Source organism: Pyxicephalus adspersus, chromosome 7 (assembly GCF_032062135.1).
Source record: "Pyxicephalus adspersus chromosome 7, UCB_Pads_2.0, whole genome shotgun sequence".
Classification (NCBI taxonomy): domain Eukaryota; kingdom Metazoa; phylum Chordata; class Amphibia; order Anura; family Pyxicephalidae; genus Pyxicephalus; species Pyxicephalus adspersus.
In genome coordinates, this window is record NC_092864.1 from 490129 (window position 1) to 501592 (window position 11464).

General features: G+C 48.8%; 2 protein-coding genes across 2 annotated transcripts in view; both read right to left on the reverse strand.

Annotated features, from left to right (window-relative positions):
• Window positions 1–11464, reverse strand: part of LOC140334661 (uncharacterized) — an 83631-nt gene that overhangs the window by 1213 nt on the left and 70954 nt on the right. Inside the window, 16 exon segments of the mRNA XM_072416900.1 lie at window positions 328–438; window positions 758–862; window positions 1487–1600; window positions 1690–1773; window positions 2078–2185; window positions 2264–2330; window positions 3626–3709; window positions 3988–4067; window positions 4936–5031; window positions 5107–5248; window positions 5336–5409; window positions 5480–5584; window positions 5654–5805; window positions 7130–7284; window positions 8136–8266; window positions 8358–8674. Of these exon segments, the coding sequence (XP_072273001.1) occupies window positions 328–438; window positions 758–862; window positions 1487–1600; window positions 1690–1773; window positions 2078–2185; window positions 2264–2330; window positions 3626–3709; window positions 3988–4067; window positions 4936–5031; window positions 5107–5248; window positions 5336–5409; window positions 5480–5584; window positions 5654–5805; window positions 7130–7284; window positions 8136–8266; window positions 8358–8674 (1925 nt within the window).
• The window catches only part of LOC140334793 (integrin alpha-D-like), a 6598-nt gene continuing 6233 nt past the window's right edge, over window positions 11100–11464 (reverse strand). Inside the window, exon 7 of the mRNA XM_072417035.1 lies at window positions 11100–11439. Coding sequence (XP_072273136.1) covers window positions 11173–11439 — 267 coding nt within the window. The 3' untranslated portion in view covers window positions 11100–11172. The remainder of the gene's footprint in view (window positions 11440–11464) is intronic.

An 11464-nucleotide genomic window follows, 5' to 3' on the forward strand; every position in this document is an offset into this window, starting at 1 on the left:
CCCAGCAGGTGGCAGCACTGTGTATGGTGGAGCTCTGAGCTGTGCTCAGCTGTGATCTGTGTGGCCAGCAGGGGGCAGCTTTGTATATTGTGGGAGCTCTGTATGTACTGTGTGTGCATTTTGTGCTGCCTTCAGTGGGTGGCGCCATCACATGGACAAGCTGATGACGTGCATGCAGTAAGGAGCGCAATGGGGTCACAGCCACCAATGAAGGTTAGGTCCCCAGGCTAGGGGGGGAGTTTTGTTGTTAATGCCCCCCCATGCAGAGGTGTTAGTAATGAGACCACGCCCCCAATCTCTCAGACTGACCAATCAATGATCTCTCACCTTATACAGGGCGGCAGTTATCAGTGCCAGCAGCACCAACCCCCCCACACTGCTGCCGATGATGGCCGGGATGGAATTGTACTTCACTTGGATCTCCAGGGCCGTCTGGGTCTGAAACACACAAAGTGAACCTGTCATGGCCGCCAGTACCCGACAGTGGGGATTCCCCCAAGAACATTTGCCCCTCAGGATTTAGGCACCACCCCTAGGTACAGCAGATGACACCCATCCCCCCAGGAACCCGGAAAATATTGACCATCTGGATCTATGCCCAGTCTGACCCTCCATGTTACTTCCTTCTTCCTGACCTCTTCCTGACCTCCTGGAAACCTCAGCCAGACAGCATTGATCCCTATGGTATGGCACCAGAGTGCGATGTGCCAGCAGTGAAGACCTCGAATATACCCCCCCCTATATAACACCGGGGTACCTGGGCTCTGATGAAACGCTCGTTCTGTTCCAGGATGTGGGCGTACGTCTGCAAATCAAATCCGATCTCCGCTGAGCTCTGCAAGAAAATCTTCTGCTGCCCTGTCTGGGGCCAAATAGAGAAGAAAGTGAAAGATGAAGGATGCTGCATGGAGGAGTCTGGGGGGGGGGCATTGTAAGGAAGGGGGGCACTGTATCGAGGGATCTGGGGGAATGGGGGACTTTTATACGGATGTAGAGTAGGATGGTCATGGATGGGCAGTGTAAGCTAGGACAGCGGTCACCAAGGTCCGACAAAAAATGTTGGTGTTCCGCGGCTCTGGTCGGTGCGCCCCCGAGTGGAGCCAGAAGAAAGACCCCGTCACCCGTATGCATGGCAGGCTCAGGGTGCTGGGTGGGTTTTTGTCTGGATCCCTGGGGGGGTAGCACCCCATTTAATGTACAGCGCTGCGTAATATGTTGGCGCTATATAAATCCTGTTTAATAATAATAATATGTGCGCTGGTCAAGGCAATTGGACGCCCAATTTTATTCAATCTACCCATCAGTTTCCAATGTATAGAAGGTAGGACGTTAACCTACCTGTGGGTGGAGCCTGTGCATTTATTGGTGCCCCTACCTGTGGGTGGAGCCTGTGTGTTTATTGGTGCCCCTACCTGTGGGTGGAGCCTGTGTGTTTATTGGTGCACCTACCTGTTGTGGGTGGAGCTTGTGCTCTCGGTGCACCTACCTGTGTGATCCAGTCTTTGGTCACAGATCCGCTGATGGTGAAATTCAAGGACCTCTGAACCTCCAGATTTTGGATCTGGCACTCCACTCGGACACACCAACCAACTGAACAGTTCTGGGGAGAGAGATTGGGCATTTAGGGTGGGTAAAATGAGAGACCTGGGGGAGGACAAGGAGGGGGCAGAAAAGGCATCTCTGATTTACCAGAATCGGGGTTCTTGCCAGGATCTCGGGGTAGTTCTCGGCTCCGGGGGTCTCTCTGGTCTCCATACAGGTAGAGGAGTCCGGCTGTAAAATAAAGGAAGATGCTTAGTGTTCACTCCCATTGTCCCCATCTAAGGTCCCCCAATAACACGACCCCTCCTAATACCTTCTTGGACCGAACCGCATCATGAATCCTACCCCCTCTATAACTGGGGTAACTCCTCCACTACCCCATCTGGCCTCTGGATACAGAATGCTACCACATTGGTGCATGAAAGAACATATGGAGTCTATGATATGATGTGCAGACCCAGACCGGGGAAAACCCAAAGGTCCGATAATGTGGGGGGAGGCTAATGGTGCCACCCTTCAGGGCAGGTGTACTTACCTTGGAACTTGTGATGTTCCTGCTCTCCCAGATCGGAGTCGCCCCCAACCTCACGGGTACCATAAAGATGATGGAGAGAGGAAGATGCCGCTGTCCCAGATTAATAACCTGCGGGGAGGAAGAATTGGGGGTCACATGGAGGCGACTGATTGGTTGGGGGTTGTTTCCCACCCTGGCCAGTCTTACCCTGTAGATGTGACGTATCTCGGGGTCACCGGTGGAGAAGTTCTGGTGTTTGCTGGACTCTTCAAGGCTGAAACAAGCACAGACTCATTTCATTAAGACTTAATACCCCCACATGGTACCAGGGGCACCAGCAGGCAGAACCAATCAATAAGCAGAAAACCACTACAGAAGGTGAATGGACTTATGGGTAAGTGACTGCCCCACCCACTAAATATTTAATGAAGAACTGAACTCTGGGGCTGTGCCCAAAAAATGCGGGAAGCGGACAGATGAGTCGGCCATATTTCCTGAGTCAGCCAACTTTTCTCTGCTGTGTCTCTGTGTGGAGGTGGCCATCTTGGTAAGGGCGGGGCTCTGTGCTGCCCCTCTCTGATGACTGGTGGAGTAATGATAAAAAAGGAGGGAGCTCATACCACAGAATTGATGAAGCAGGGAGATCCTCACACTACAGGACCTCGGGTACAACTTCCTCTCCGGCCCAGGCACAGGAAGCGATGAGGATCCAGGACAGGAGTGCCTAGGCACAGGAAGTCACCCGATATACAGCTATGAGGGTACAGAACAGGAGTGCCTAGGCACAGGAGGTCACCTGATATACAGCTATGAGGGTACAGAACAGGAGTGCCTAGGCACAGGAAGTCACCCGGTATACAGCTATGAGGGTACAGAACAGGAGTGCCTAGGCACAGGAAGTCACCTGATATACAGCTATGAGGGTACAGAACAGGAGTGCCTAGGCATAGGAACATACCACCATTTTGGAAGTGACAAAAAGGGACAAATGAAAAGAAAGTTGTGCTTGAGCTGTTTGATGTCAAATAGTGGGTGTGGTTAGGTGGGTGGGGCCAGGGCCAGGGTGTGGTTATAGCATTTTAGTAATAAAACTAGACACCACTGACTGAAGCTCATGTAAAAAAATAGGTGTAAAAGATATTAAAATTTAAAAAAAAAATTTAAAAATTCTTTTTTAACTAATACTTACCTTTGCAGGATCCTTCGCTCCGATGTGTGTACGTGGCCACAATGATCCAGCAATGAGAGCTTCTTCCCCGGGATGGAATTTATAGGATGGGATTGGATGGAATGGGATAGAAAAGAATGAATAGACGAGACGGGATAGGATGGATGAGATGAATGGGATGAGATGAATGAAAAAGGACAAATGAGACCAAACAGATGGGATTGTTGCGATAGGATTGGATGATATGGGATGGGACGGGAAGAGGTGAGATGGGATTGAACGGATGAGAGGAGCGGTCCGGTCTATGAATGGTCCTAGAAGTGGGACTTGTGGAGTGGTCAGGTCCTACAGATGGAATTCCCCCCCCCCTTTCTCTGGTTTCCTCTTGGATTTGTATTCACCTGGTGACGGTGACGTAGACGGCGTATCGGACGCTCAGCTGGGACGATGACTTCATCCGAGGAGTAGAAGGTTGTCCGTTATCACTGAGAGAAAAGAGAGGAGGGTTAGAGGTGACCAAAGAGACTTCCATGATGATAAAATGTCTTATTATATGTGAGTGGCCACTTGGGCATTACTTACAGGCCAGCCAGGGCCACCTACATAACTCGCTGCAGGCTTCACTAACTGGGGCTAAGAAATGGCCCTCTTGGGTCAATGCTGGGCCGCTTGACAGGAAAGCGGGTGAGCAGGCATGGCCTGCATGAACTTTAATCACTCAGGATGCAGAATCCTCACACATGTGGTCCCGTTGGTCACTTACCTGCTCACATTGGCCGTCATTGTCAGAGAGTTCCCCAGAGCAGCTGTCGGTGAAACGTGAAAACTCACCATAAAAGTGGCCTGGAAGAGACCCCAGAAGAGAAATCTAAGTGGGGAAAAGGTATAAGTGGCACCCGCTGGTGGCGCACTGGTATTGTAGAAAATTCTGAGCCCAAGCTCTGCCACTAACCTGGCCTGACCAATGGAGGTTCTCTGCCTTGTGGCTCCGGTTCTGCTGTCCTACACTTGGGACATTTTGCCCTCTACCAATCACATGTACCCATGACTTGCCATAGTTACACCCTGCCAACCCCTGCATGGGACCTCAAACATACCCCTGTGATGTGCAGGACCCCCAACATGCTATGAATGTGAGGAGGAACCCCCTCAACTTCCCTCTAGGTTCAGAATCGGAGCAGCTGCACCCCAACATTTCAGTGCTGTGCTTTTGGGGTTAGGTGGAGAGCTGCTTTAGGGCTGAATGTTAAATGGAGGGTCAGAGGTTGGGGTTAGATGAGGGTTCTGTAGTGTAGAAAGTTGGGGGTTGGATGTTGGGGTTGGATTGGTAATTTGGGGGGGAAGGTAATAGGTGGAGGTTTGGGAATCCGTATTTGGGATGTGTTTGGGGGTTAGGAAATAGTTTGAGGTTTAGGGAATGAGTCCAAATATTTAGGGTAATGGTGGACTTTTTGTTGGGGTTTATGTTCTGGATTTGATTGTTCTGCTCATTACAAAGTCTGGGTGGAGAGATAAATGGTCACCCCATCCTGTGTATAGGAGACCCCAGGGGAGGTAGAATCTACGGATGGGTGCGCCGAACTCCTCTGTAATTCTATTTTCACTGTTTGAAGGAGTGGGCTGGTAATCTCACAGTAGTCTCCTCATGCTTAGTGGTCACTGCTCTCTCACAGCACTCTCACACTCTGTAGCAGTCTCTTTCTCTTCTTACCGCAGTGTTGGGAGCCAGGAGAGGTCTATTCACCCCACAATTCACCACTTTCTGACCCTCCAGAGAGGCGCACGAGATCGTCACTTTCTTGTTACTCTAAAGGACAATGAAATGAGATTGCAATGTTTCCAACAAATTGAGACCCCCCGAGAGGTGATATCACACCATTACCTCAACAAGTGTCACCCTGCGGTATGACAGGCCGGAGGGGAAGGGGATCAGAACACGAGTGTGGTAGGAATCTTCACCTTCGTTCTTCACAGAGACCATCACATTGACATCCAGAGACACCCCAACCACCAGCTGGTTGACCCTGTCAAGCAGAGGAAAGAGACAGACTGATATTCATGGGTTACTCACCCCCAACCCCCAATGTATTAGGCAGAAAACTTCATCTCACCCGGCAAAGCTGATCCTCACACTCAGGTTGTCCTGGCAAACCCCGTCATCACCACAATTCTTCTCAAATGAGACCTGTGGAAAGAAATCTGATTACTAGGTTTGTAATCTGCAATACTGTGCACAGAACGTGGGGCCTTCCTACCTCCGAAAAGTGGGTGGATGCGGAGTCCTCGCTCAGCACTGGAATCCCAACAAGGGAGAAGTTGAGAAAGATTCGGAGAGCAGACAGTGAGTCCTCCACGCACTCCTAGACACAGAGAAAGGGTAGGTGAGAGCTGTGATTGTCTCATATCTCTATATTTAGAGTGTTACTTACAGGAAGCTGAACGGAATGCTCCACACACACTTCTCCTGGTAGAAGACGCTCTGTGCCAATGATGGAACGCTCAGCATTGGTGAAGAGGGCCCTAGTGTTGGTGCGTCCAGCATCCAGGAGGAGAGAATACGTCACCTGACCAAAGTCCTCCACTGGGGGAGAAGGTGAGAAGTGGAGAAACTCAGAAATACAGTATTACCTGGACCTTCAGTATGACTCTGGAGTACCCATTCTACAAGGACCTTATGGACCTCAGAACTGTGAGACACGGGAATGAAGGATATTCTGAAGGGTACAGGGACGGCTTGGATGATGAAAAGAATGCTTTGGATGGTACAGGAGTTTGGCTTACATGGTACTGGAGATGATTTGGATAGAAAAAACTTGGGATGGCTTGGATTGTATGGAAGATGAATTTCTTGGTATTGGAGATGGTTTGGATGATACAACGAATGCTTTGGATGGTATGGAGGAGGGTTTGAATGATACGGGGATGGCTTTGATAGAACAGGAGATGGATTGATTGGTACTGCATAGAAGATGGTTTGGATTGAGTGCTGGATGGTTTGAATAATGCAGGGGTTTGGCTTGAATACACTGTGGGATGGTTTGGATGTTAGGAATAATGGTTGGAAGGGTACTTGGAATGGTTTGGATTGTATACTCTTAGAATGGGAGATGCCATGGATGATACAAAGGATGGTACAGGAATGGTTTGAATGGTGTAGAGGTTTGGCTTGCATGGTACGGGGGATGGATTTTATGGAACTAGAGATGGCTTGACTGGCACAGGAGTGGTTTGTTGTAGTAATGTTAGAGGGATTGGATGGTACTTGGGATGGCTTGGATCGTATACTGTTTGTATGGGAGATGACATGGATGATACAAAGGATGGTTTGGAGAAAGGTTTGGCTTACATGGTTGGGATGGTTTAGATGTTTGGAATAATGGTTGGGATGGCTTGGATTGTATACTATTGGTATGGGAGATCGTATGGATGACACAAAGGATACTTCATATGGTACAGGGGATGGTTTGGAGGAAAGTTTGGATGGTGCATGGGTTTGGCTTGCATGGTATGTGGGATTGTTTAAATGGTACTGGAGATGGCTTGACTGATACAGGAATGGTTTATTGTAGTAGTGGCGGAGGGTTTCCATTGTACAGAAGATACATTTATTGGTATGGGAGATGGTTTGGGTGGTATGGTGAACGGTACAGGGCATAGGTTGGGCAGTTTTCTGGCCCTGACCTTTTCCCTTCAGCTACCCTGTCACCTGTGTTTTTCTGGGGCACTCAAATGATTTCTATAATATATACCGCAATTATATATGTAAAATAGACAGACTATTCCCAATCTCGTCCACGTTTGTCCCGTGGGAAGTTTGGATGCAGCAATTCTAAGGTCTCACTTTGTGACCTCTAATAGTCACAATGACAACACTTCCTGTTGTTTCCCCTCATCCCTTGGCTCACCTGTCGCCCCAATATTTTTCTGGTAGGAGAAGAAGCAGATGTTGAGTTTGGTCACACTTCCCACTCTGCGTTCCTCAGAGCATTCATAGGACGAGAGGGGAATCTCACTGGGATTGAAGGTCATGCTAACTGAGACACCCAGAACCGGACGAGACCTACAAGGGGGTAAAAGATTCACAATGTTATATTAAATAAACAATTATCAATCCTCTCTCTTTAAACTGCCCTTTATTTAGTGCAATACTGTGAGGATTTGGGAAGAGGCGTTACGTTCATTCACCAGCCACATTCGATGGAAGAAATGCTGTCCAAAGTTTGTTTCTATGACCAGAAGAAGTACAGAGTGACTGCTTTTATTAAATATTCCATATTGGTGCTGACTATGGGCCACGGCCCCCAAAATGCCAATGTCTCTTCATTCTGAATGCTTATCACTCCTTTAAGATTGGTTGTGATTGGACAAAAGCACAGAGGGGTGAGTTTTAGCTGCAGGACAGTGAGATGTAATTGATGGAAGTAAATCATTCATCATACACGCTAAAATATGCTTATACAATCCATCTCAGATTTGCCAACAATTGCTCATGAGCATTATCCTGAAAGAACGCCATTGTCAGGAAACCTGCAGCTCCCTATGTTTCCTTCTGGTGGCTCTGTGGTTAGCATGCCAAAAATGTGTTTCCACATGCAACCAGCAGGTGGCTTGCTGCAGAGTGACCTCCTGGTTGCACATGCAAAGGGTGCTAAACCACAGTGCCTCCACCAGGCGCCATAAGGAGCTGCAGGTTGCCTATCAGCTTTGCAAAAACATACCCATAACCCTTCCTCTTGGAGATAATGATCTACATATTGTCCCTTGGAGCCTTATCTGGTGTCTCCATGGAAATCTAGTGCAGCCAGTGTGGATAGTAAGTAACATACAGTAAAGTCATGGGTAAGACAATGAAATCACAGTACCGCAAGAGAAAATAAAGAAATCTAATAACAATTTTCATTCTCCCCTCACCTCACTATTAGAACTCGTCCTTCACCTCCCACCACCAGGTCCGGAAGATTGTCCCCCGTCATGTCCAGATTTCCACTCAGTGACCTCCCAAAGTACTTAATACCTCCACTGACCTTCTGACCAGCAATACGCTGTGTAAGGAAGGAAACCGTAAAACGTGAGAAGACAGAATTGCAATATTTAAAGGTTTTTCTCAACACGTTTGAAGAAGACAAAGTGTACCTGTATATATGAGGTTCTGAAGCTCTCACCCTCCCCTGGGAAGATGTAAATGGCCCCCTGATAGTTGTCTTCATATGGGGCACCAATAGCCAGGTCCAGCAGGTTATCTCCGGTCATGTCTGGTAAAATGTGGATAGCAGAACCAAAATGGCCCACAGATTGGCTGAGGTCACCTTGAAGGGTTTCTTGACATGTCATTGTCACAAGTGGCCCTCTGGGGTCCTGAAAGCTCCGAACCTTAAAAAAATAAATCAATATAAATGAAATTATAACGCCAGTTATTACCATGAGGATGTAAAAAACAATGCAATCCAAACCTAAACCTCACCATTTTGGAATTGGGGAAATTGTCCTTTGTCATAGCTTAATGTGATGCTTAATGTAAAGTGGTCATAAAGGGGGTAAAGAAGGGAGAAGAATCTGGATACTGAGTATAGAGGAACATCAATTATTCACTGTCAGGTTTACAGGAAATTAGAGGTGACAACGTGAAGGCAACTTGCCGGAGACCACCATGAGGCCACAATGACCACCATGAGACCATTCATCAGTGAAGCTGGGCGATCCAGCAAACCTGGAATGGATTTCTTCAAAGTCATTTGTCATTTGCTAGCAAATGTTTTGAATCCTGGACCAGACCCATGCCAGGTTTGCTGGATCACCCAGCTTCACTGATGAAAGTGTATCATCTCCAGGCTTGGGGAGCTTTAATTTATCAGGCCAAGGTTTCATTTATCACTGACTGTATAAAAGATGTGACCTTGCGTGGACAGCTCCTCGCTGCTTCTCACCCATATAAGAATCCTTCATGTTCCTCTGATCCTTTGTAGCATTTAACCAAGTCCCATCCTGCTGGCCATCCAGATACATGGAAATCCCTCCGGACCAGTCATAAGCACCTACTGCCCCCAGGATAGGTCCGCTCTGTGGGCATGAAGAGAAAGAGATGTGAGATTTATAGGGGGCATGAAGGGCAAAAGGGCAGAATGTATTTATCACCCTGATTGGGGCTTCTCAATGGGGCACCTCCTCTGCCTCCCCGTTATTTGGAGTTCTGTAGCAGCATCAATTATGGATCATTTGCAGAAAAACAGATGGGGGGATGGGAGAGATGCTGGTGGTCCCCGAGGTGCCAACTCACAGGGTGGCCTATTTGGTGGCAGTGAGGTCCCTAATGGCGACGGATTAGCTTATTGGACTCATTGCTGATCAGTGTGTGGGGACACCAAGGACGGTTTGTGGGTACAGAAGCTGCACACACGATAATTATATCGGGTGAAAGATAATGTGGGGGGAAGGAGGGAGCACTGCCAATTAGGGAACTGAAGGGAACTGAAGGGGTGAAAGTACCCAGCTGGGAGAAGTGGGGGGAGGGGGGGGGGGTCTGTGTCCATCCCTAAACATTAAAATAACCCAAATCTTTGTGTTGTATTCGGACCGGTGTCATTTTATGTAAGAATATCAGGCAGACCTCTAGTGCACCGCGGCATATGTTAGCAACACTACACACAAAAAATGCAAATATAAAATATTGTGTGAGCTGAAAACAGGAATGCGCAGAGGGGTAAAGAGAGCAGCCAATCATATTTACCGGTGTCAGTATGGCGCTGAACCCCTCCTGAGACATCTCAAATTGAAAAGAACTTCCAGCCGTAGATTGTGTACCTGGGAAAGGAGAGAAACTGAAACTGATAGGGAGCAATCTGTACTCTGGGGGGGTGTCACTGCTCTTGAGGGGGTGGGGCCAAAGCTCAGAGGTATCACTGCTGTAGATGGGGAGGAGCCACTGATATTGAAGGGATCAATGCTGTGGAGGGCGGGTCACTTATATGAAGGGGGAGTCACTGGTGCATAGGTGGAAGACTCACTGCTCCAAGGAGGAGGAGTCAATGTTTTGAATGGGAGGAGCCACTGATCTGAAGGAGGTGGAGTTGCTGGTCTAGAGGGGGTGGAGTCACTGCTCTGTCAGAGAAGGAGGAGTCAGTACTCTGGAGGGGGAGAGTCACTACACTGGAGGAGGTTGGGTTAATTCTCTGGAGGGGTGGGGCCACTGTTCTGGAGGGGTGGAGTCACTGTTATGGAAGGGTGGAGTCACAACTCTGGAGGGGGTGCAGTCTCTGCTGCATAGGTGGAAGACTCACCAAGGAAGAGGAGTGAATGCTTTGAATGGGAGGAGCCAGTGCTCTGTCAAAGAAAGAGGAGTCACTACTCTGGAGGGGGTGGAGTCACTGTTTTGGAGGGGTGGAGGCACTATTCTGGAGGGGGTGGAGTCACTACTCTGGGGGGTGGAGTTACTGCTCTGGAGGGAGTAGAGTCACTTCCCTGGAGGTGGTGGAGCCACTGTCCTGGAGAGGGTGGAGTTACTGTTTTGGAGGGGGTGGAGTCACTGTTATGGAGAGGTGGAGTCACTACTCTGGAGGGGGTGGAGTTACTGTTTTGGAGGGGTGGAGGCACTATTCTGGAGGGGGTGGAGTTACTGCTCTGGAGGGGGTGGAGTTACTGTTCTGGAGGGGTGGAGCGACTTTTCTGGAGGGGGGGTTACTGGTCTAGAGGGGGTGGAGTCACTAATCTGGAGGGGTGGAGTCACTGATTTCGAGGGGGTGGAGTTACTGCTCTGGAGGGGGTGGAATTACTGATCTGGAGGGGGTGGAGTCACTGCTCTGGGGGGTGGAACCACTGATTTTGAGGGGGTGGAGTTACTGCTCTCTCTGTGTGATATGGTGATGGACACTTAGATGCAGCAAATGCATATTAGACCTGAAGAAGCCTCTCCCATCTGACTTCCAGCTCCAGAGTCACCCTGACACAAGTGACATCACTGGCTGTGTGCAGTGCTCCAACCCTGCATGTGACATGAAGCTGGGGACAGGAGCTGCCAGTGATCACTGTCAGTGGGTGTTTGTCTGTATAAAAGGTTATAATCATGGAAGCCGTACATCACCATCAGGATGGCCGTAGAAGTATGAGTTCCACCGATGTGCTGGACAATGTTATTGGTCAACTGCGTCCGATCCTCCGATTGGGAATAACCATTAAAATCAAAATGGATTTCAAATTTATGAGAATATTGCATGAGGGCAAACTGCGGAGACAGAAAGGAAAGGTGA